Here is a 23,668-nt window from a genome sequence, read left to right on the forward strand (position 1 = left end):
GCGTACGTGACCTTCCCAAGACCATGATCCATCTATTTGAATGACTGATCGACCACAGACGAGTTTGCTGTTGACCTAAGCAGAAGGTCTTCAGAGTTCGGTGGTTTCTTCGATGACCGGGATCGTTCTCCGTGCTGTATCATACTAGACCGATTCGTGGTCTTCGAAAACATGCGCCTCCAGAGTTGACTTGCGCTAGGCATACATGCCACAAACACCCCCACATCGAGTTCCGCCAGTGACCAGACATACACCCACAGTGCTTCGGCTGCAGTAAAAATCCTTAGTGATAACCGCGATAATGGGTGGAAACGCGCTTCTTACATGTGATGTTGTTTGTAGTCGCAAAGTGAGCCACGACCTGGATCCTGAGGGCACTGACTGCAGTGAGACTGTAGGCGTGGTGAGCAATGGTCCAATACTCCAGGGCTGACTTTCACTTACAACAACCCCACGCTAAACATCATAATCACTCCAATCTTCTTCTTCAATCCCAATTTCAATTTGTACAGCTGCGTGAGCGGCAGGATGAGCATCCAGATGTCCAAAGCGATGTTGAAGCCGACGTGTGTCAGAACCAGCAGGTTGAAATCCATGCAAACGCCCGGCTGATCGCCAGACCATCCCAGCCAATATTTCTGCAATGGACGGCATTGAGAAAAGGTGAGGACGGTATATAAGAAAAAGATCAAGGCGTTGAAACCTTGCGTGGCCCACAAGAGGCGTCGGAAAGGAACTGATGGGAATACTCGAAGATAGAAAAACAACATGGAGGCTTTAATAGTAGCCAGGCCAGTAATATAGAATATTTGGGTGGTAAATACCAGCTGCGAGACTTTAGCTTTGGGCATGGAAACATGAATGGTCCGGGTGCCATCGTACTTTGAGGAATTCGGTAATCTTGTAAGGTTGGAGAGTCCAGATGTCTCTACCAAGTCCGAGGGCCAGCACTACCAAGATGGTCAGCTGTGGCCATGGCCGAGAAAGGTATCTTGTTCTACTCACGTCGATAGACAATGGGAATCATTGCTGCTGCACATGCCTGCTAGGTGTTGGTCTCGTGAGCGACACTGACGACTGAGTACGGGTCACTTACGAAACCAGCCAGAGCGCAAGCGTCATCAGCACCCCATGGAGTAGGGCTTATGGCTTTGTTCAGAAACCGAATGGATATAAAAGTGACGGGCAAAATGAAGAGAAATCCTGTAAGGTATCGCGGTATAGCTGTATTATCTGTCAACGGAAAGCCGCAGTCCGCCCAAGTCATGTTTGCGACATCTAGATTGACGGTGAGAAAGTGAATTTCATGAATGCTATCAAGTTATTATCTTACTGAGAGCTTCGCTGACAGTGCAGCCTTGCTTCACACAACCTGATACTTCCTCGTTGAAGACTGGGTCGGCGCAGAGGCAGGTCTGGTTCAACCCAGAACATGGCGACTGAGGCAGCGCATCAATAATACAGGCAACCTATGTAGCAGAAATTAGTTATTCTCCGTTCAAAATGGGGATGCTGGGAGTATGAAAGGCGTACTGCGCATGGAGGGTAGTCCGAAATACTTGGGCTGGCACCGGCTAGGATCGCAAAGCAGCCCACCAGGAGGGCGAACAAATGGGAGGACCTCATTCTCGTCTGTGCTAATTTTCGTTCTGATTTCGTTTCCTGTTCTGGGAAAGAAGGTTTGAGACCAAGCAACAGATAGCAGCGGATGAGAGTTTTGAGAGTGGATGGCCGGCCGTACGAAGACCGTAAATGCCCGCTTCTCTGGGGCCTGATGATAAAGGATTGGTCTTTGGCTGCAGATAACAGGAAATATGAGCTGGATTTTAAAATGTGGCAATTTTCCCGTACGACTATGAGAGCTTTCCCCTATTCTTTCTCTTTGTTCTCTCTCGTTGGTGAAATGCCGATGAATGCTTGACGATCGCAGCGCGCGCAGCTGTTCGCAAACGGAAAGACACGCGGACGGTTCTAAGGTAGCTCAGCCATGTGGCTGCCACCGATCATTGCTGGGAGTCTATAAAAGCCATGCCGCCCTCCATGACGAAAATTTTGCCTCCCCAACACGTGGGCTTTGGAACTCGAACCGGTAAACCTCTTTCAATACCAAATCGGCGCCGACCGTCTTTTACTGGCTGCGTGCCGCACTCAGCGCCACCTTCGCCCATGGTATGCTAATGTCGCGACGTTTCTTCTCTCAACTCCTCTAGCTTGAACATAAATTTGGTGGTCTGAGACCACTATGACTGCACAACTGGGATCAACAGGTGCGAGCTTTCCTCACCATCCCCGCCGCAGTGAACCACATGCAAGCCCTTGTTGTCAGTAGAGTGCATCTCCAACCCTGGCAAAGCAAATGGGACAACCGCACTGCCTTGTATCGTAAGCCGAAGATGATCCGCCTTCTATAAAATTCAAGACATTTGTTAGCATATGCTTGTGTATAGCTTGAGCCGTGCTGTGACTTACCTCCCAGAACATGCCACTAGGGCTCATTGGGATATCGAGAGTTCGCCTTTCACCCTTCTTAAGGCTTATCTTCTCCGTGAATGTGTAATGCGGTTTGTATACCTTGCTGCGCTGTTCATCGCGGCTCAAGGCAAAGCTGCCACGCAGACATCCACTGGGCCCCCGGTGAAAGGCCATACCGGCACCACCAGGAAGGATATTCCAGTCGTGCATGAACTTCAAAAGTCGTTGCAATACAAAATTCTGAGGCTTGATCGTCTGCACAGCCTGGGGCTTTTTTAAAGCCGACAGCTTCTCAACTTGTACAAAGACATCCATGTCCGTATGCTCCGGACACAACATCACAAGATGTGCGCAGAAATACCCAGTCGTCTCGCAAGCCTTATCGAATTGGTAGAGGAAAGTCTGTTTTCCAGATTGGGAATCATAGGGCAACGCAGATTCAGCGGCTTCAGGATCGAGTGACAGAGTGTTGTTTCCCTGCAAGAAGAGTTTGGTGTATCGCGTCCTCGCCAGAGGGAAGTCGGCCTCTGGGCGTGCAACCGTATCCTGTTGGTTCACCAAGCCGAAATGAAGCACGCTGAGACGGACTTTGGGCGTGGTCTCCCAGTCGTTCTTTTGAGTTTTCAGGTAACGGTCGAAGAAGCGTAGTAGGTCTTTTTGGTTGCAATCCTCGTAGTAGTCGGGCCATTCCTGGGAGTTGTGGATTCTGAGCCACTTGGGAACGGTGTCCGGAACGGCTTCCCACGCCTCGAAGGTTCCCGGGGTGTGAACAGGGTTCGTCCATGAGGCAGCAGCATAGACTGGCACGTTGATACGCTCTGGGTGGGCAATCTTGTCCTCCCAGTACGCATCGTAGAGTTGATGCTCTCGACCGTGAGAGGTGATGTCTTCTAGCTTTCCTTGCGTCGCCAGAGTGTCTGGAGGTTACACCAATAAGCAGACTGTCAATAACGACATGTATATCACTTGAAAAGAGCTCACTGGAAATTGATTCGTGAAAACCCGGAAACAGAATTCCGCCGCTAAACATGTGGTGTCGATAGAAGTCGGAAAAGCCTTCCCTGTTCATGGTCTTAGCTAGATCTGCCCTCTGAGTGCATATAAGAAAGCTTACCATGGGGCGAGTGCAGCCAGTCCCGGTGGACGCATACTTCCGATACGCCACTGAGCTATAGCCAGCCAACTATTCCCAGTCAAAGCTACTTTACCGTTACACCAGGGCTGTTTCGAAACCCAAGTGATGAACGAGGCACCGTCCTGAGCCTCCTGGTGACCCATGATGAGGAGATCGCCTTCGGATGAATACGCACCCCTCGTATCGACGTTGATGACTGCGTAATTTCGCGGGCACCAAAAGTCGGGATCCGGGCCTTCCCATTTCTGCAAGCCGGAGAGTCGCTCTTTGGGGACGCCAGCGCGGAATGGAAAATCGTCCAGCAGCGTTGTGCCCTTTTGCTTTCCGTAGGGACTCCTATTGATGACGATTAATTCCAAACGCAACAATACAGCACCCGGAAACATACCATGCCACCAGCGCTGGTACCGGATCGGCGTATCTTGAGTCCAGATCTTGGAAACTTGCCGGGAGGAAAATGTCGCTGTAAAGAGTGGTGCCGTCATCCAGCTGCATGGGCACGCTTTCATGCATCACCAGGTCCTCACTCAGAGGAAGCGCACCCGGCTCAACTTGCTGTCCGGCCTTGAAATTGCGCTTCTGTTGGCGGAAACCTGGGAATCTCGCCTTCTTGCTGTCGATTGACATGCCATTTTTATATCGGGTAAGACGCAGCGCTTGGTCTTTGATCTCGAGTTGGCGCGCGAGTTCCTTCTCAAACTGTTCTTGGTTCATGGCGAATACGACAATGTGTTGAATTGAATATGGGACTGTAGCGAGGGCACACAGCCAGAAGCATGGCAAAAACAAGCGATGTCGTGAAAAACATTCGTGCCAGCTAAGTACGGCATCGCTTTGCACCTCTTTTAAGTCGCGAATGACACGAATGATGCGAAAGCCTCGGGATGACGTTCGATGTTCAACGTTCAAAGACGGTAACGTAATGGGTAATGTCCATCTCGGGAAAAGGATTCCTCAAAATGGCAGTTGAGCCCGACAGCGAAACACAGGTCGGGGTTTTCTTAGACTCCGCGCCGAGACGCCGCGGTCAAAAGAAAGAAGAAATATAGAGACACAGGAGCCGAAAAAAGTGCCGGGACATATTGTTAAGTTTTGTAAAACAATTGCGTCGAACCGTCTTGCGCCGCAAATTCGTGTGAGTGCGGGGAGACGTCTATCAAATCTATTTAGTTTTCAGGTAACAGGTGCGCCCCGTCACAACTCCTCATAATGTACTGCGTAGTGACCACTGCATGCATGGATCCAGAACAGGTCTTAGGGACACGATTCCCGGAGACTCAATCGGAACTGTTCCCGCACACTCCGATAAAAATTCCCCGAGCCTAGTATCCATGTCCGAATACTGCCAAAAGCGAGCAGATTGGGAAAAGTCCGGGGTTCAGCAAGCCCCGAAGAACCGGGTGGCGCCGCTCCGTCACTTCGCGCGATGGTCAAGTTAGTTCGAAGAATCCGTTATAAAATGATCGCCATCAATATGGGAGAGTTGCAGCCCCGAACTCTATCACAACCTTAAATCACTTAGACCTGCCAAGACCTTCTCGTCATGTCTACCACCAAAAGGCTCAGGGTTGCCGTTCTTGGTCCTAAGGGGCAATGCGGTTCCTGCGTCGTCGACGAGCTCCTGTCTCGCGGCCACTCCGTTGTTGGCCTCTCACGCAATCCGCCCCGTGAGTGGCAGACATCAGGTGACTACAAGGCGGAGTCTGTCGACTTCAACTCCATCAACGAGCTCTCGGCGGCGCTGTCACGCGGTTACGACGCGATTGTGTGCGCGTATGGGCCGCCCCTGGGGAACTTGCGGGCGATCTACTATGAATGTGTAGAGACGCATGCGAGAATCAAGTCTGCTCTACTCCGATCGAATCATCGAGGTTCTTTCATTGTTATTGGTAGGCTTCCCTGCAAGACATACTTCTATGGGTAGTATACTGACTTTGGGTGGGACATTTGTAGGCGGTGCGGGCTCTTTGCACCACAAAGACGGCTCGTCTTTTGCAGACGAACCCGATTTCCCTTATGGTGCTTGGTATGTTTCTGTTCAGCCGGATTCACGTTCAGAGCGAGACGTTGAACGAATTATAGGTATGAATGGTCAGACCAGCATCTCGGATACATGATATCTCGGGCGTCAGACCACGGCAGCACAACACTAGCTGTTTTCTCCCGGATCTTCAGATGGGCGCGCAACAATGTAGAGCATCCTGGATGTGAGATCCCCCCTCACCTGTTCCCCGATCATTATGGCAGGACTTTTGCTGACGGACTCCAGGGTTCTCCTGGATTCTCCGCCCTTTTGCGCGCCTGTTTCTCTCCCGCGCACGCATGTTCATGACGTCTCATGACGCAAAGGGCCTAATTACTGGATCGCGCGTCGCTCTACACCTGTGGGAAGGCGTGACTGAGAAGTCTTGGTCATTTCTGTCGCCTCCGTGGTTGCTGAGAGACAAAGGTGAGTGAGGAATAGTTCAGACATGCGGGGTTTTGCGCTGACTCGACTTACCAGGGATCCGTACTGGGAAGTACGAAGTGTATGTGGACGAGCTTGACAGCCCGGGGTATCAAGCCATCTACGGCGGCATTTACAACGAGGACATGGCCGTGGCTATCGTGGACGAGGTCGAGAATAACAAGTTGGCGTACAAGCATTGGTCTTGCGTCGGCCCCATAGGTCTCGGGAAATGGTAACCTGAAGCCGTCATCTATCGACACAGGTTTGATCTACTGACGTGTGCGATCTTTCGACTCGATCATTTCGTCAGCGCACAGTACCTACTTAATATACGCCAAATGACTTAGGACAATATCGCAAATACATTATCGTCTATTTGTTCTTTCACAGAACATCGCTCTAAATCTCGAAATTGGTATAAACCCTCGCCTCCCATCCCTTCAATGCGGGCGCAACCCCCTTAATCAGCTCGCCACCCTCTCTCGTGCCAATCAACAGCTTGACTTCACCAGCGTCACAGCCGAGCATGGCCGCCACATCTCCGGCGCTCTCCTCGTCCTTGGAGAAATTCATCACTACAAGAGCCCTGCGCTTGACGCCCTCACGGCCTTTCACCGGCGCAGCACTCTCCTTCAATATGATCCACGTCTTCTCGTTCTCGGGATCCAACAGCTTATGTGATCCGAACACGAAGATATCGCGGTACTGCCTCCTCATCTTGAGGACTTTCTTGTAAAACTCGAGAATGGAATCCGGATCGCCACGCTGCTTTGCGGCATTGATGGCCTTGTAGTCATCATGCACTCGCATCCACGGCTTGGCGCCCTCTTTCGTGAACCCGGCGTTCGGACTATCGTCCCATTGGAAGGGTATCCGCGCGTGGTCTCTCGCCAAGATGCGCAGCCCGTCCATGGTCTTTGCGATCCGCTCTTGGTCGCCTGATTCCAGGGCCTCGGAGTAAAAGTTACCGCTCTCAATGTCCTTGTACTCCTCAATCCCCCAACTGGCCGGCATATTGGTCATGCCAATCTCCTGGCCCTGGTACAGGAACAATGTGCCGGACATGGTAGCCTGCCAGATAGCAATCGTCTTACACGAAGCCTTCCACAGCTCGGGCGTCGAGTCATCACCAAACCTCGAGACCGCGCGCCCATTGTCGTGATTCTCGCAGAAGGCGGTAGCCCACGAATCCGTCCCTTCAATGAATGACTGCCACGTCGCAGTGTAACTCTTCAATGTCGACAGCGGGAACGGCTGGAAGAGGTACTTCCCCCCGAACCCGTTCCCGTTCCCGAGCCGGATGACGGAAAACTCAAACACCATGTCCAGCTCCTGCGCCGCAGCCGACACATACGGGATCACCTGCGACGGGTGCGGCGTCAGCGACAGCTCGCCAACCGACACCGCATTATACGGCGCAAGCACCTTGCGGTTCATCTCGTGGATAAACTCATGAATCCGCGGGCCGTTGCACCACATCTCGGGCGCGGGCTGGTGCGGCGATGTCGGGTCCGTGACGGGGGCGTCGACGTAGTCGGTGCGCTTGGAGTACTTGTTCACCGTATCGATGCGGAACCCGTCGACGCCGCGCTCGAGCCAGAAGCGCATCGTGTCCTCATATATCGCCTCGCGGCACGCGGCGTTGTCCCAGTTGAGGTCGGGCTGGTCGGGAGCGTATAGGTGCAGGTAGTACTCCTGCGACTGCTCGTCCCAGGTCCAGGTCGGGCCGGCGAAGTAGCCGCGCCAGTTGGTCGGCGGGTGTCTGACGCCGTCGGCGTCGTAGCGGGCGGGCTTCCAGATGTACCAGTCGCGCTTGGGGTTGGCGCGCGACGAGCGGCTCTGCTTGAACCACTCGTGCTCGACGGAGGTGTGGTTGACGACGAGGTCGAGGATGACCTTCATGCCGCGGTTGTGGCATTCTTTGAGGAGGGTATCGACGTCCTCGACGGTGCCGTAGGGGGCGTAGATCTTTTGGTAGTCAGAGACGTCGTAGCCCATGTCTTTCTGGGGGCTCTCGAAGATGGGCGAGACCCAGACGACGTCGACGCCGAGGTCGTGGAGGTAGTCGACCTCGGCGATGAGGCCGGGGAGGTCGCCCCAGCCGTCGCCGTCCGAGTCCTTGAAGCTGGCTGGGTAGACTTGGTAGAAGGTTGCGTCCTTCCACCAGGGCTGCTTGCCCACCCAGCGGTTCTCGTCGTCCCAGACGAGAGATCCCATGGTGCGTGTCTGTTACTCTGTGTTAAGCCACACGGCCATAGGGCGGAAAGCAAAGAGGAGAGAGGCGAAGAGAGAATGAGGGGGCAAATGGCGAGAGAAGGTGGGAGAGTGACCTGGAGTCAAAGATCAGACGCGGCGGCGGGAGAGAATGGCATTTTGACCAGGCGCGGAAAGACTAGGCGTCGTCGGAAGTGGACGACCGCGATCAGCGGCAGTGGCAGACAAATGGCGTGGCAACATGACGGCCCATGCATCCGAAAGTGGGAAACGAGGAACCAGAAGAGTAAGAATTGCGTGGGGAGGTTGAATCGTCTGCGCGCGGGCTCCTGTAGTCAGTAGCTGTGGTGCATGAAGCAGGTTACCCCTCGTGGGAATCACTCCGCAAAAGGGCCGCGAAGGGGAGAGAGAGAGACGCGGTGCGGTGCATCGTCGAGTCGGTTGATAAGTTTGATCCAATCTCGGTGGAGATTCCGATCACAACTGGCAGCGGTTTTCCCCGCCCTGCTACCCCATGGACCATGGGTTGCCCCCTCTAGACCCTCCCGAGGTGTGGTTGCCGGTGGGCGGCGGTGCTGTTGAAGAAAGCGGAGGGCGGGAGGGGAGGTTTGAGGCGGGTGTGACACGGCGCGCATGAGCGTGTTTCTTTTCCGAAGCTTTGGATCGCCTCAATTAAACTCCGCCTTCCCGCTGATGACGGGCATCGGATGATGCTGCAACGCGTGAACGGGTCGCAAAAGCACGTTGGAGGAACGTTTTCCTAAAGAAAAAAGGACGCGGAGACTCCGCCATCCCTGTCGGGGTTGAAAGTGGGAGGATTTGGGGTTCGGAGCACCTCCGCTAGACTCCGCACCGCCCTCCGCGCCTCCTGTTCTGCCGGGAGCCACCCACGTCAGGGCTTCCCGCCAATCATATGCTGCGGATCCCTCAGTGGGGCCAGACCGGTGATGGGCGGGTTCGGGGCCGTGTCTGGAGAAAAAAAGGTGGATGGTCTGGAAATGGTTTGTGTAACTGACGACTCGAATCTGGGGAAACTTTTGCGAAAACTCGGAGACGCACCCCAGGGGCCTAAGGGATTTCAGCCGCTCAGATGGTGGTCCCGTCTGCGGGGAGGCCAATTTAGTTTCAACCTCGTCAGATGCGAATAGCGTCATGGGCTTACACGGCCGCAGCTGTCACTTGCGGAGTCTCCTGTTGCGCCCTCGTGTGCTGCTGGCATCCCGTCTCCAGAATGGGAACCGGGCGCAGCTTGGCGTGAATCATGGAACACGATCACCAGACCTAGAACCCGGTGGCTGGCTCATATCCCTATTCGAGTGAAGCTGTTGATGTTGTTCTTGATCATAAGCGGATATCGAGAGCATTGTCGACTTGAACCACCCAATCTCGTGTGCTGCCGACCACCCCACAGAGACTCGGTCCATCGACCAACCCCGATCCCCCTCATCCTCCGCTTCTCCACAATATTCCCTTTCGACTTACCTACTCACAGTGTTTTTCGTCTTTCGGCGGCCGATTCCACACGCGTTCCACGCATCCAGTCTCCCCCCATGGAGTTGGGAAAAGCCAATTCATTCGACCGTCGACGTGCCCAGCAACGGGCCCCCGGCCGTGCATATGCACATCCGCTTCGGCTCTTGCTCTCCTCAGGCGATTCCACTCCAGCACCCATGTCCAGATCACCACACTCTGCACACAGAGACACACAATACTTACCTACAGACAATGCACTCCTGAACACTGGCACCGACAAGTCTGCAGACGGCCGTCAAAAACCTGGGACTTCAGTATCACGCCAATCCAATCTTGTACGAGCCGGCAGCCCGCGGTCGACTCATCAGGCATCCCATCCCGTCCCCCATTGGAGGTGCACGGTGCAGATTCCTGGGCATTTTCGTTACTCTCTACTAATTAGCGTTTTTTGTGCTTGTCCAATTTTTCTTCGATCCCCATGTTACTTTGACTACCACCTCCTTCTGGCTGTCGCTTTCTCCTCAGCTCCTGCATTCATGGTGTCCTTCGGCGAGGATAAATAAAGGCGCGAATGCCCTCCCTGTTCGATCAAATTCGTCCTCCAGGCGACTCCTTCCCGCGCAACCCGATCTCTCGCCTCGCGGTCTCATCTATTCTCCTTTTACACCCAATATTCCCGCCAATCTCAAAGGACACTTCAAACCTTGCCAAAATGTCCGACTCAAAGCCCGTCTCCTCGGCGGAGGACAAGGAACTGGGCGTCCACCAGCACGCCGACGCTGCTTCTCCGAATGCCGCCCATCCCGAAGATCTTGCGGCCGAGGCAAAGCAGGCCGCCGACTCGGAGCACCAAATGACCCTCCTGGAGGCCATCAAGACCTACCCCAAGGCCATCGCCTGGTCCGTCCTCCTCTCGTCGACTCTCATCATGGAAGGATACGACCTCGCCCTGCTCTCCAACCTCTACTCCTCGCAGTACTTCAACCAAAAGTACGGAGCGTACAGCGAGGCCCAGGGCAAGTATGTTCTCTCCGCCGCATGGCAGTCCGGGCTGTCAAACGGTGCGCGTGGTGGAGAAATCATCGGTCTTATCCTCGCCGGTTGGACCGCCGATCGGTACGGGTACAAGATGACCACCATCGGGTTCCTGGTGTTGATGATTGCCTTCATTTTCGTGCTGTTCTTTGCGCCGAACGTGAAGATCTTGGTGCTGGGAGAGGTCCTTTGTGGTAAGTTATGAGGATGCTCTTGTGTAAATTCTCATCTCTGATGATGGCCAGGAATCCCATGGGGCGCCTTCCAGAGCGTGACTCCCGCATACGCCTCCGAGGTCGCTCCCGTCGTCCTGAGACCCTACCTCACGACGTTCATCAACATGTGCTGGGTGAGCTTCCTCCTTCCACTCTCAGACGGACGCAACTAACAGGTGCAGGTAATTGGTCAATTCTTTGCTGCTGCAGTCAACAAGGGCTCCTTCCAACATGCCAACGAATGGGCGTACCGCATCCCCTTCGCAGTACAATGGGTCTGGCCCGTCCCGATCCTCATCGGGGTCTGCTTCGCCCCTGAGTGAGTCTCGCCTCCTCTCACCGAGGATTCACTTACATCCCACCGGCAAAACCCCCCCACTAACAAACTCCCCTCAGATCCCCCTGGTGGTACGTCCGCCACAACAACAAGCCCGCCGCCAGAGCGTCCCTCCTCCGCCTCACCTCCCGCAACCAGCCCAACTTCAACCCGGACGAGACCATCGCCATGATCGAGCACACCAACGAGATGGAGAAGCGCGTCAAGGAGGGCGTCACCTACGCCGACTGCTTCCGCGGCACCGACCTGCGCCGCACCGAGATCGTCATCGGCATCTGGCTCGTCCAGACCCTCGGCGGCCAGAACCTCATGGGCTACTTCTCCTACTTCCTCGTCCAGGCCGGCATGGACGCCAACAACTCCTTCTCCCTCTCCATGGGCCAGTACGCCCTCGGCATGGTCGGCACCGCCGGCTCCTGGTACCTCATGCACAAGCTCGGCCGCCGGACGATCCACTTCTCCGGCCTCTGCGCGCAGTTCACCCTGCTCCTCATCGTCGGCTGCCTCTCCTTCTCCGGCGCCAACGCCGCCGTCTGGGCCATCGCCGCCATGCTCATCATCTTCACCTTCGTCTACGACTTCACCGTCGGGCCCGTCACCTACTCCCTCATCTCCGAGCTGTCCTCCACCCGCCTCAAGGCCAAGACCATCGTCATGGCCCGCGCCGGCTACAACGCCAGCAACATCTTCGTGAACGTCATGACAAACTACCAGCTCTCGTCCACCGCGTGGGACTGGGGCGCCCGCACCGCCTTCTTCTGGGCGGGCACATGCCTGCTGTCCTCCGTCTGGGTCTACTTCCGCGTCCCCGAGCCCAAGGGCCGCACGTACGCCGAGCTGGACCTGCTCTTCGAGCACGGCGTCTCGGCGAGGAAGTTTGCAAGCACAAAGATCGACCCGTACTCGCGGGAGCTCAGCAGCGAGAAGAAGCTCGTCGAGGAGCACTGAATGTCCCTTTTTTTATGTACAATGAAATCTGGTTCAAAAAGAAAACTTGTTAAATACCCTGGATATTGTGTACCACTAGATAGTATCCCTAGCGTAATCATGCCTAATGAACATTCCCATGCTTTTCGCCCTTTCCTGTGATATACACATCTCACGTCGGATGCCCCGACTGCCCCGGCGTTCCCCCTCCGAGCACCATACTCGGCACCGCCTGCTGGATATGCTTATCCAACAGCTCGTCATATATAGAGTTCCCTCCAGGCAGCCTCGTAATCAGCCGCCGCATATAATTCAAATCATCCTCTGGCCCAGCGCCCATCCTGTGCGGACTACTCGGCGTAATCGGCACCCTCGCCAGCACATCCACCGCCGCGCTCGCAATGTCAAACAGCTTCTCCGTCAACCCCACCCCGTGCACCTTGATGCTGTCCACCGGCAGGTCCCGCGTCGAGAGCACCAGGTCCTTGGCCACCTCCAGCGGGTAGTGGTACGTCATGCTGCTCTGCGCCGCCTCCTCCGCCACCTGCAAATACCCGAACCGCAGCCGCAGCTGCCAGAGGATGATGCGCAGCCACAGCTGCGTAACCCTCAGATTCGCCTTCTGCGTGTCCTTGAGCTCGCTGCTCGCGCGCAGCGCCGAGTTCACCGCCGTCTCGATCAGCGTCAGCGCCGCGTTCGACGGTGGCGTCGCCACCTTCTCCTGGTTCAGCAGCGCGATGAAGCTCGTGTCCAGCGGCGCGAACAGCCCCGCCAGGCTCCAGAACCCGGACAACAGGTGCGGGTCCCCCTCGTCCATGGCCGGGCTCTCCGCCGTGATCTGCAGCGTCACGGGCCGCCGGTACCGGATCCCGTGCGAGCGCTCCGACACCAGCAGCACCCAGAATAGCCGGTCCGCCAGCGCGCGCGGCGCCGACTCCGTGTTCATCCGCAACAGCAGGAACAGCGTCGTCGCCTCGCGGAGAAACAGAAACGCCTGGCTGTGGTGGAACAGCGCCGAGTGGCACGCGTACAGGAAGAAGGTCAGCAGGCACTGCTCGAAGCTCGGGTTGCTCCGGCGCGCAAAGTTGCGGTGCGCGGCGAGCGCCTCCTCGAAGAGCATGCGGCCGTGCAGCGCGTTCTTCTCCGGGATCAGCCCGCGCACGAAGAGGCTCTCCGGCTCCTCGACCTGCAGCAGGACCAGCGCGCACACGGCCGTCAGCAGGCAGTGGGCCTCCATGCCGGGCTCGCCGCTGGGCCCGGCGACGACCTTGAGGTGCGCCACGTACTCGGGCGTCAGGATCGGGATCGTCGGGTGCAGGCGCGCGAAGAAGCGGTCGACGCAGTAGTCCATGACGCGGGCCGGCAGCAGCTCGGCCATGCGCTGGACGGCCTCGTGCGGGACATGACCAAAAGCCTGGCTGCCGTCCGAGACCCAGGCCAGCGAGACGGGGCCGGGCAGGCCGAGGCACTGGTCGCCGAGGCCGGCGTCGACGCAGCGCTTGCAGGGGCGGTACTCGTTGCAGGCGCGGCGGAGGTTCTTGCAGCGGGCGCAGGCGCGGGAGACCTGGGCGCGTTTGGGGCGGGAGGTCGGCTTGCCTCCGTCATTGTTGTTGTTGTTGTCGGCCGCGTCCTCGCTGCTCAGTTCGGTGCGCTTCCCGAGGTGGGAGCTGCTGGCCGGGGATATTGAGGACGGACTAGCTGCTGGGGGGGACACCATCGTCTTTTGCATCGGGACGCCTCATTGTTGAGAGTTTTTGTCTTCTGATTTGTGGCGTAGTCAAGATGAAGCGGACATTGGAAAACGGGGCCGGTGAGTTGAGATGTGTGTGTGAAGGTGAGAATGAAATTTGCCTTTTTTGGGTTTCTGCGGATTGATTGGAGTCACCCCCAGCCGGGCCAAGGAAAAGGATGTTCAACGGTGTGTCGTTCCATTGACATGGAGCGACCAGGTAGACCCCGTCTACGAATACGGTCCCGTCTGCTGTTGAATGGCGGTCACGTGCGGCTGCTGGACTTTCACCCCGCTAATTTATCAGGCCCCGGCTTGTGCGAATATACCCTTCGGTGTTAATTCGTACTGTGTTCAATCGCTGTGTTTTCCTGGCAGACCACCTAGGTAGGCTTGACTGTCATTGGCACGGGTTCGTGATATTGCCGCCCGAGTGAGGAGGATTCGTTGATCGACCGCACCGATGAAACTCTAGAGGGCGCAATTGCAACCTGCGCATGTCAAGATGAACCGAGGCTTTCCGTGTAATGGCATCATCCAAAAAGAAGAAAGGATGACAGGTCGTATGTCCGAGCGGTGTCTATGAGATGGAGAGAAAAAACGGTGCTGTCTGTCTCTTTGGGAGCAGCCCCCAGAACGCCTTCGCTATGCAAATTGTGCCACCCCTGACTGAACCCCAGATATTCCCCACAGCAAATCACTTTTGCCGAATGTTCTTGGCCTTGCGCTTCTTGAACACCACAGCAGGTGCCGCGGCTTCCGTGGATTCCACGCCGTCTTCCTCCTTCTTCACCCCGTCGGCATCGGCGATTGGCCCCAACGCCGCTGCCGAAAGCTTGTCGCCAGCCTCGTCCTCTTCAGCCTTGATAGCGGGCACGTCTGATGTCACCGCCGCCGCAGCCTCGTCTGCGCCCTCCTCCTTCTTGACACTGTCCTCCACAGCAGCAGACTCCTCCTTCTTCGGCCGGAATAGCGTGTCGGCGCTGAGCAGCGCGTCGAGCTCCTTGTCGTCCTCCGGCATCGCCCTCATACCGCCCCATTTCCTGGGCTTCTTGAACAGCCCCCGCACGGCGTCCTCCTCTTCCTTCTCCTCCTCCGTCTGCTCGCGCTTCCGGACGCCGACAGCCTTCGCCTCCACGGGCTTCTCCTTGACCGCATCCTCGTCGACAACCTTCGTCGCAGTGACGGTCCACTCGCCCGCCATCGCCATATCGCCTCGAAACTCGGTAGGTATCGACACGCCCATCTCCGCAAGCTGCTCCATCTGCCTCTTCCTCGCTGCCTCCGTCCCGCCGGGCGCCGGTGCCGGCGCGCTGCTGCTCGAGCCTGGCTTCGCAAATGACGTAGATGATGATGAAGATCCCGAGGCGACGCCCTTCAGGCGCTCAATCTCGCGCCGCGCGCGGTCCTTGTCGCGCTCCTCTTGCTCATGGCCGCGGTGGAGGTCTCGCAGGAAGCGCTTGAGCGCGCCCTGGTGCTTGCCGGTGGCTTCGTGGTTCTGGCGCTCGATCTTGGTGTCGCGGACGAATATGCCGCAGTGCTTGCACCAGTATTTCGGCGTTGACTTCCAGTATTCGGACATTTTGGAGGGTTGGGGGTGGCTGGGTTGGGGTGAAGTGGAAGTGGAAGAAATGGGCAAAAGACGTCACTGGGGAAAGGCGCGTGCTAGAATTTCGAGGTGCACGGTTAGTTGGTCTGTGCACCTATGCAATGGATGATCCCTGCAGACTACCCACTGCCCGCCTTCCCTGAGGTGGTTTGGAGCTGCTTCAACTGCTCCATATCACCGACTCGCATGTCACATATCAGAATCACGTTCGCATCAAACGGAACTGAAAGGTTTTGCAGTAAAAGACTGCTCGTTTTAGTCTATTGGGATTACTACCCGGGGAATCATGTTCGTCCCTAATCCGTTTGCAAGCCTGCAAACCTGTCCAACCCAATCCCCAAAGACAAAAGCCGTGTATCTCGTGATGGTATTCATTCCATTAAAATGCCCAAAACAGGCCAAGTGAAGAATCGTAAGCGAAACATTATCTCCTCCGAGACCCGATGAGGTCCTTCCCCCCGAAAGCCAAAAGGCACATGGCGCTTGTCATTAAATCATGTACACAACGGCCATCAGACCAGCGACCAAGGCAACGAAGGGAGCCGGAACAATGTGCTGGCCCGCGGCGGCAGGAGGAGCGGCGGGAGTCGTGCTCGAGGGCGTGGCGGGAGCAGTGGTAGCCGGGGGCTGGGCGGGAGTGGTGGTGTTGACGGCGGGAGGAGCGACAGGGGGCTGCGAAGCGGCAGGCTGAGACGGCTGGACGGGGGGAGCAGCCGGGGTGGTGACGGGAGGCGCAGCGGGAGGAGCAACAGGAGTTCCCGGGGGAGGGGCAGCGGGGGCAGAAGGAGCCGGCGCAGACGGGGCGGGAGGAGCGGGAGGAGCGGGAGTGACGGTGACGGGGGGGAGCTCTCCACAGGGAGTCGTGTGGCCCTGGATCTGGCCATCGCCAATCTGGCAGATGGGGACGGGGACGGTGGTGGGGACGACCTGGGGCTGACCGTCACCGATGACGGTAACGACAGTGGTGGCGACCATGGTGGTTCCAACGATGTTGCCGGAGGGAACAGGGGCGTCGGAGCCGCAAGGGAGGACGCTCAGGTGGATGGGAGAGCACTGAGGAGCCCAGCTTCTATCGTACAGGTTGGAGAAGTCTCCAGACTGGCACTGGTAGAAGGTAGTCGAGCCACCGAGAGCGAGGGAGCCGTTGCCACAGACGGAGAAGCCAGAGGTGTAGATGACACCGGACTGGGGAGGGCCGTCGAACTGGAACTGATAGTTGGCGACAATGGATCCAATGCGGCCCTGGGAGTCGGTGAGGACACTGTCCTTCAGGGTCAGGTCAAGAGCGCCCTTCTGGCCGCAGTTGCTGCGAGTCTGGTGATTTGTTAGCAGGAGCTCTCAAAATTGGCAACGGATGATCCTACCTCGAGGCTGCGCTTGCCGAGACCGACGATGGTGATGCCGAAGTTGCCAGAGTACGAGGTCTGGCAGCCAGCGGGAGCAGCCTCCTTAGGAGCAAGGGCGGCGCTGCCGGCCTGGGGCATGGCCATAACGGCGCTGGCCAGGGTAGCGAGAACGGAAGCCGAATACTTCATCTTGTCTGAAAATTTGTTTGTTAGAAAAAGATTCCACAAAAAGGCGAATCGTGACTTTTTGTAGACCAGGAAATGTGAAGATTCAGAAAAGACCAGGCCAACTCGTCATGACCGGCAGAGACTCGGGCAACCGGGATCTCAATGAATCCTGGCTTCTCTCGCTGATGACCATCAGAGGCACCTGACTTTGGTGAAATTCGGAAGGCGGATCGCGCAAACGTGGCGATAGAAACTGGAAGTGACAACGAGGGAGGCGCCGACGGCCATCCCACGATGAAGACGATGGAGCCGAAGAAGTGATGTTGACATACCTGAGATTGTGAGAGCAAGTAGGCGGTGTGTGGTTTTTGTAAGAGTATGCTGATCTGTCGAGGTCACAACAAGGTCGAAATTGCTTGGTTGAGGAGCAAGTTGTTGTTGTAGCCAGAGAAAATCTTCCACAGCCAAGATCTTTTTTCCCAGAGATGAGGTGGTGAATGGTGTCCCCGCAAGTTTCTGACCCGCTTGGTCCAACAATGACTTCGTTCACAAAGCACAAAAGAGGCGGGTGCTTCCTTGGGCGTGGTTTCCTCTGTGCAGCTGCCGCGTGGGATGACGGGAGTGTGAGATCGGGTAGGGCCTTGTTCTTCCGTCGGTACTTCAAGCTCGGATGGAGGTGGTGTTCGACTGTTGCCTAAGCCCAGCCACACGATGTTGTGGATAATGAGTGTCGAAGGGTCGGTGGAAGGTAAAAGTGGTAAGTAAAAACACTGAACGAAACGTGGCAGGCAGGTTGATTTAGGGTGGACCTATGAGCGAGAGTATTGCCAGGGATGAAAGAGGTGAATCCTAGAGAGTAGAGGGAGGGATGATGGAGGGAGAGCTGGGGGTTCATATACAGAACGAGGGAGCCGCATGAGTAAGGACAGCGATTAGGGTAGCAGATAAGCTTCAGTCATGGATATTGCGCGTCTTTGACGTCTAGAATGTGGATATGATGGAGCAAATGTGCCTAGGATTGCAGTAGTGTTGTTATGTGGTGTAAGTAGCCGTCCTGTTTGTATGTATGGGCCGGAGTTGTGTCTTTCCCCCATGGTCCTGGCCTTGTACAGAGGCATGCAGACTGCATGCAAACGGTACCTTCAACAGAGCGAGACTGCATGTACTTGCAGCTCGCTATGCCACACTTGTGTCAACTCCACAGCCACTTTGCCCGCATGTTTATCCATCTAGCTGGCTGGTATGATGTTGTGGTGGGTGGATGAGTGATGGTTGTTGTGCGCAAGACCAGGGTTCGGGTGGTTGGGAGGTCGCCTCCAGCAACAGGGCTGGGCTGGGGACACCCCTCGACTAGGATCATCCAAGTGCGGCACAGCAGGGCAGCTGTGAGGCCCAAAGTCAAAGTCACTGGACTCTTCACCGGGCCTTGTGATGTCAGAGGTAGAGCATAGGTTTCCCCCGTCGAGTCATTGACGAGGGGTGAGGATACCGTCTGCTAGCGATTCGGACGAACCGGGGGCTTGAGGCGAAGGGGTTGCTTGCCGGCTATTTTGGAAAAACACTCTATTCTGTGCTCGGGTTTACCAAATATGTTGATTTGCCCCAAAAAGACGCCGAGAGCTCTTGGCCTGTCAGACGTCGTAGCGTAGAGCGATTGATGATTGAGAAACCGAGGATAGAGTGCTGGATTGGATGCGACCACCGGCCTGTCTTGTGTTGAGACAAGAGGCTTGTGCAGCGAACCGCTACGCTGCTGCAAGAACCAGCTCTGGGCTGGAAGGCCCTGATGTGTGTCTCAATGCGGTGTGGTGTGGCTACTGCCGATCAGGTACCACGGCCGAAGCGAATCAGGTGGAATGTTGAACTTGAATTCAGTTGGGCTTGTTTAGTGAGATGCTTGGGCTGCGGAGGCAGACCGATAGAGAAAAGTCTTGTTTGGGTATGCATTAGCAGCGGTCTGTCGTCTGCTGGTGTGGTTGGTGTTGTTGGTGGTGGTGCGGCGTGCTGTGGTAGTGGGCACGCGGCGGGGAAACGGAGGCTGCGGGTGGCCGGCACTGAAGGCGGTTCCTGGACTTGGCCAGTCCTTAGGCTGTCTTGACTTGCCGTGTCGTAGCGTTGGCTGTGGGCTGGTGAGGGGCCGGAAGAGGGGGCGAGCCAGGGTTGCGCTTCGATCGATTACCGAGAGGGGTTGGCCGGCTTTGCTGGCTGTGGATGTCCAAGTCGACGTGAAGGACGGTATTGGTGGACGACGTGGACGAATGGTGCGGATCTGCGATCGATGGGCAAACGGGACATTAGGATTCGTCCCTTTGGCTGAGGAGAATTCGATGCCTATTGGAACGTTGGAGTAGGAAACAAGGTCCCTAACGTGGAAAAGGAAAAGGGGCCAGCATTCCTCAGGTTGAGATTGGCTGGCGAGAGCTTGGAGGAGATTTCCATGTCTTGATCCCATCCCTAGAGCTGTGGTCTCTCTAGCCGGTGGTCGACAGAGGCCCGGACTTTCTGCACGACCAAGACAGTTTTTTTCCGTTGCTTTTTGGTATCCCTTGGTGCAGAACGGCGTCGCTGTCACTGCGAGTTCTAATTGTGAAAGAGGCAAGAGATCTTCCTGGGATATCCGTTGTCGGGACAAACCTCGGTGCTGCCCCATCTGGCAGATGTTCAAATTCGGGTACTTCGGACGGAGAAGACCATGTCGTCAGCTCATAGATGGTGCGCCGTCACACTTTGTCTTTCTTCCATACCAGCGAGAGCAGTACAACGTGGGTTCAGATCCCTTCATCTCATGGAGCGTGCGACCTCGTCCGAGAAGACTCTCGTGCGGCATCCTGGAGCCGAAAACAGGAATCTTGAACACGGCGTCCTAGGGTCCGGGGAATTCGAGGTCATTTGGCCGGTCGGGAGCTGGTGGTGCGTTTCAGCCAACTTCTCGTCATGATATCACCGTGTGAATATCGACGATTATCACAATTCATTAAGACCTGCAGTCCGTCCCCTCACTACCGTGCTGTCACCCGGTCGGAAAGGGTGGATCGGAGGCGTGGACGTCGGCTCGAGGGGGTTTGGAGAGAAGTTATCCGCCCATGTGAACCGACCAAAAAGGAAGCTCAGCAGAACCCAAGCCAAGGAAAAACGAGGTTTGGTCTGGGCCGGGGCGTCTTTGGGGTCCACGACACCCGCAGCCAAGCAGTGCTTAACAGGGGCCATTGCATGCTGTACCCGTCAAGCAGCTCGCTAAGGCCGCCAAGGCCAGGCGCCCTGCATTAGCACCGCCCGCCAGTGTCTGAGCCTGTGTCGATCCGCCCACTCCGAGAGAGAGAATGGGAGAGAGCTCTCTGGACATCTTGCCGCCAATCCAAGGTGCTGTTCTGTCCTGGCCTGGCACTGGCCCGTGAAGCGGCGGGTGGATGCCAGTCAAGGTGGGGAGCGCTTGTCAGAGTCTCTTGTTCGGGCCGCATAAATCAGGCCAGTGGCATTCCTCCTCGCCCTCCAGCAGTGCTTTTCGAGAGACCGGAGGCCGTCTCCGGAATGATGAATTCCAGAACTAACAGCCAAGTGCCAGCTCTAGTTTGTTTTCGAAGCCTGCCATTGGGACGCCGCCGAACGGGAGGCTGCCTTGTAGAGACAAGTCCGCTTCGTCCGTTAGACTTGGATATGCAGGGGACAGGGGGGAGAAGTTTGCGAGCCTCTTTCTTCAGGCGGCGCTGTATTTTCCCTGTTTAGCTGACTGTCTGTTGTTGTGTGCCTGCCGGCCTCGTATACAAACCAGATGCGAGAATGCGTGCGCCAGCGACCGAGAGCGATGCGCGTGGAGAGAAATTTGTCAGAATGGCGATGTACACAGTCGATGCCACCGGTCATTGTTGTGATCCAGATCAATGTCCTTTGGCGATAGAGCATCCGATATGCCGGCTCAGCTGAACCTGCCGACTCCCGTATTCCCAGTCTGTCATCCGGAGACGATTTCCTCTCCAGTCAACACGGCGGCGGACTGACGGACTGACATGTTGACGGCGGTTACTGCTGCCGAATCGTGGCTTGCGGTCTTGATTGTCTTGTGCACCGTGCCTGCAGCGAGTAAATTGTGCCGGAGTTATGACAGCTTGATTTGGGTCCGCGGTGCCGAGATGGGGGGAAATTCCGTGCGACACTCGCGTCTTTTGGCTCCCGTCCTCAACTTCAGCACCCGCGCTAGACGGGATAGAAGCGTCCACGTGTGGTTGCGGCGTGGCTGCGAACGTTTCTGTCGGTTTCCGCTTCATGCTGAAAGTGTCTTTGTGCTGCTGGATGGCTTCCAGCATACCGTAGAAACTCAGAAATAATAGAATCCTCTTTTTAAGCGATGGCCATCCGATTAGAGGGCTGGCTAGGCCTACTAGCAGAACTTCAGGAGGAAAGACCACCGCCTACCTAGAGGGATAGGATCGTGGGTCTAGACGTGCTAATCGAGGCCTACAAACCAAGGCCCATATTTAAAAGAGGATTCTATTATTTCTGAGTTTCTACGGTAAGGGATCTGCGGGGAGAGAAGACAATCCATCAATCGCAAGCGCCGTTCCCCTCAGGGCCCTCCCTAGCCCGTAGGTATCCGTCAGGTAAGTCACCACAGGGCAGGGGTCCAGGGGATGGAGTGAGGGCGGCCATGATCATCGGCAGAGTTTGGCAACATCGGATTTTCGTGTAATGCATGTTTGCTTGGTTGCTATGTCGAATTGAGCTGCGCGCATGCATCAGCGAGGCGGCTGATTTTGACTTTGGAGTTTGTTCAGCATGATGCAACCAGAGCAAGAGGGCACTTCCCGTCAGTCGAGCCCAGGCCTTCCTCGGGCCCCTCTTTCCCGGGTGGACATTTTACCCGACAATCTGCCGAGGGGCTCCTGCGGCGCTGCGGACGGCCCACTGAGTGGATGCCTTGGCATGGAGACATCCGTCTTCGCTCCAACTTCCAACGACCGTTCATCCCTTGATCACACAGCATCTCACCTTCAGGCGGCAAACGTCGCCTCGCTACTGCCAAAGACCGTATTGAGGAACGGTCGAGTCTCAGTTTGGCACATTTCGAGCGGCTTGACGACTTCTAACATCCTGGCGCTTTGTTCGTCACAAGGTATTGTCCCAACCTGAACTGTTCTAGGTCAATATTATTGTAGATTTTCATATATCATACTATTTGTTTCCCGTAAGTTCTCAATCCTTTAGTTTCTGCATTGGTAAGTACATCTTGAAGCCGAGAACGTGTAGTTGGGAGCTTGGTTGTTGGGTGTGGGAAAAAACAGTAAGTTTACCAATCGTCAAAGTTCTCAGATGCTCACTCGTGTCTGAAGGTGTTCACAACGCGGCGAAAACTATGTCAAAGGCACGGTCAGCCATCCAACAAGATACCCTTGCTTGGCTGACACTGAGAGCTGCGGCCTCACGAGCCACGGTTAGGCAATCTCGCGTCTTGTCGCATGCGACGGGACTGAGTGGCCGCCTCAAAGCTCTCTAACAATAGTCGTAAGGCGCTACCTTACTCTTCAGCGGGCGACGATGAGGCTACCCAGAAGGCAACCATTCTGGCAGATGGTTGCTGCCTTAGGCCCCACCCCAGAAGGTGAAGCTGCGGTACCCTTATGGGCAACGTTCGTCTCTTAATCTGTCACCAACAGCATCCGGCCAGATGGTCGAGGGGTGGTTGTGCGATGACTAGCTAGCGTTGACGTTCCGCAGTGAGTCAGCGTACGCATCGTTCGATCCTCGATAGCGCCACTGTTGGACCTCCCCCCCCTTTTTTTTTTGGTGATCTCAAAAGTCGGATGGTTTTATTTTTGCTCCGTCTGCTGTTATTCGCTGGACCCTGTTCAAGTCTCTTATCTCAGCAGCCACCTAGAAATTGTCAGTTGTTTTATCTTTTGTGAATTATTCTGCTGAGCATGCCCTCCCTAGCTTCCTTCATAACGTGAAGCATTGCGTTCGGGGTCCTGGTAAAGCTTAATGCAGACAAAATGTAAACTGCGGAACAGCCTTTCATCCTATTCTCCCTCTCACTCCCTGCTCCTATTGAAGACAAGCTCATAACGCACGTGTTGTGGTCTAACTTAAGTGAGGCGTCGAATGCCAGCGTGAGGGTGCTGACAAATTCAAACTTGGAAGTAGACTATTTTGGAAGGAGCAGCTAAGCGGTTGCCTTTCAGGTCTAAAACGCAGCGAAAACACTCTCCATGTGACATTATGTTCAGGCAAGCCTTCAATCATGAGGGAAGTCACGTTGAGATTCTTCCATCTCTCTGAGCAAGGACACTTGGCCATAGTAACTGAGGCCACTCGTGCAGACAATTGAGCCGACTCCGTTATCTAAGGGCAGTCATCAGATAACATCAGGAAAAACCAAGAGGCTTCTCGGCTGTAAATACATGAGCTTAGGAAACGACCCGGTCTGCCCTTGCGACCTGGTTTCATCTGGCCAACGAAGGCTCCGTTCCTTTGTTGACACAACATGAAGAGTGAATACTGCTAAGTTGCAGGCAACTTGCCCTGCCCCCTAGCTTCGGCATGGGAAATGAATTTTGAGTTATGAAGT

General features: G+C 55.8%; 9 protein-coding genes across 9 annotated transcripts; 3 read left to right on the top strand and 6 right to left on the bottom strand.

Annotated features, from left to right (window-relative positions):
• Positions 1-90: 90 nt before the first annotated feature.
• Positions 91-1,626, bottom strand: CGGC5_v006656 (uncharacterized protein; the record flags this gene model as incomplete). The annotated part of the gene is made up of 9 exons (XM_032031432.2): positions 91-134; positions 206-268; positions 325-392; positions 445-827; positions 883-950; positions 1,006-1,042; positions 1,097-1,278; positions 1,334-1,469; positions 1,534-1,626. 9 exons carry the CDS (start codon positions 1,624-1,626, stop codon positions 91-93), a joined length of 1,074 nt encoding a protein of 357 aa, XP_031889231.2.
• A 614-nt stretch (positions 1,627-2,240) lies between these two features.
• cocE-10 (Cocaine esterase) lies at positions 2,241-4,321 on the bottom strand (the record flags this gene model as incomplete). Its single annotated transcript, XM_032031435.1, has 5 exons — positions 2,241-2,405; positions 2,470-3,389; positions 3,454-3,533; positions 3,587-3,943; positions 3,996-4,321. 5 exons carry the CDS (start codon positions 4,319-4,321, stop codon positions 2,241-2,243), a joined length of 1,848 nt encoding a protein of 615 aa, XP_031889303.1.
• An 829-nt stretch (positions 4,322-5,150) lies between these two features.
• Positions 5,151-6,292, top strand: ywnB-0 (Uncharacterized protein; the record flags this gene model as incomplete). The annotated part of the gene is made up of 5 exons (XM_032031436.1): positions 5,151-5,496; positions 5,561-5,633; positions 5,690-5,814; positions 5,877-6,056; positions 6,111-6,292. 5 exons carry the CDS (start codon positions 5,151-5,153, stop codon positions 6,290-6,292), a joined length of 906 nt encoding a protein of 301 aa, XP_031889302.1.
• Positions 6,293-6,455: 163 nt separating this feature from the next.
• Positions 6,456-8,273, bottom strand: MAL2-1 (Alpha-glucosidase; the record flags this gene model as incomplete). The annotated part of the gene is made up of 1 exon (XM_032031437.1): positions 6,456-8,273. The coding sequence occupies one exon, from the start codon at positions 8,271-8,273 to the stop codon at positions 6,456-6,458; it is 1,818 nt and encodes a 605-aa protein (XP_031889200.1).
• A 2,182-nt stretch (positions 8,274-10,455) lies between these two features.
• CGGC5_v006660 (Maltose permease MAL31) lies at positions 10,456-12,278 on the top strand (the record flags this gene model as incomplete). Its single annotated transcript, XM_032031438.1, has 4 exons — positions 10,456-10,972; positions 11,024-11,127; positions 11,176-11,312; positions 11,390-12,278. The coding sequence occupies 4 exons, from the start codon at positions 10,456-10,458 to the stop codon at positions 12,276-12,278; spliced, it is 1,647 nt and encodes a 548-aa protein (XP_031889199.1).
• A 151-nt stretch (positions 12,279-12,429) lies between these two features.
• Positions 12,430-13,974, bottom strand: CGGC5_v006661 (putative sucrose utilization protein SUC1; the record flags this gene model as incomplete). Its single annotated transcript, XM_032031439.2, has 1 exon — positions 12,430-13,494. The coding sequence occupies one exon, from the start codon at positions 13,492-13,494 to the stop codon at positions 12,430-12,432; it is 1,065 nt and encodes a 354-aa protein (XP_031889304.2).
• A 709-nt stretch (positions 13,975-14,683) lies between these two features.
• CGGC5_v006662 (Uncharacterized protein) lies at positions 14,684-15,568 on the bottom strand (the record flags this gene model as incomplete). The annotated part of the gene is made up of 1 exon (XM_032031440.1): positions 14,684-15,568. One exon carries the CDS (start codon positions 15,566-15,568, stop codon positions 14,684-14,686), a length of 885 nt encoding a protein of 294 aa, XP_031889201.1.
• A 516-nt stretch (positions 15,569-16,084) lies between these two features.
• Positions 16,085-18,271, bottom strand: CIS3 (Cell wall mannoprotein CIS3; the record flags this gene model as incomplete). Its single annotated transcript, XM_032031441.1, has 4 exons — positions 16,085-16,909; positions 16,960-17,135; positions 17,442-17,495; positions 18,250-18,271. The coding sequence occupies 4 exons, from the start codon at positions 18,269-18,271 to the stop codon at positions 16,085-16,087; spliced, it is 1,077 nt and encodes a 358-aa protein (XP_031889202.1).
• Positions 18,272-21,879: 3,608 nt separating this feature from the next.
• Positions 21,880-22,597, top strand: CGGC5_v006664 (uncharacterized protein; the record flags this gene model as incomplete). The annotated part of the gene is made up of 4 exons (XM_066151724.1): positions 21,880-22,204; positions 22,260-22,288; positions 22,351-22,384; positions 22,434-22,597. The coding sequence occupies 4 exons, from the start codon at positions 21,880-21,882 to the stop codon at positions 22,595-22,597; spliced, it is 552 nt and encodes a 183-aa protein (XP_066009204.1).
• Positions 22,598-23,668: the final 1,071 nt, after the last annotated feature.

This window comes from Colletotrichum fructicola (assembly GCF_000319635.2).
Source record: "Colletotrichum fructicola Nara gc5 chromosome Unknown KSG_Nara_v1_contig03, whole genome shotgun sequence".
Taxonomy (NCBI): domain Eukaryota; kingdom Fungi; phylum Ascomycota; class Sordariomycetes; order Glomerellales; family Glomerellaceae; genus Colletotrichum; species Colletotrichum fructicola.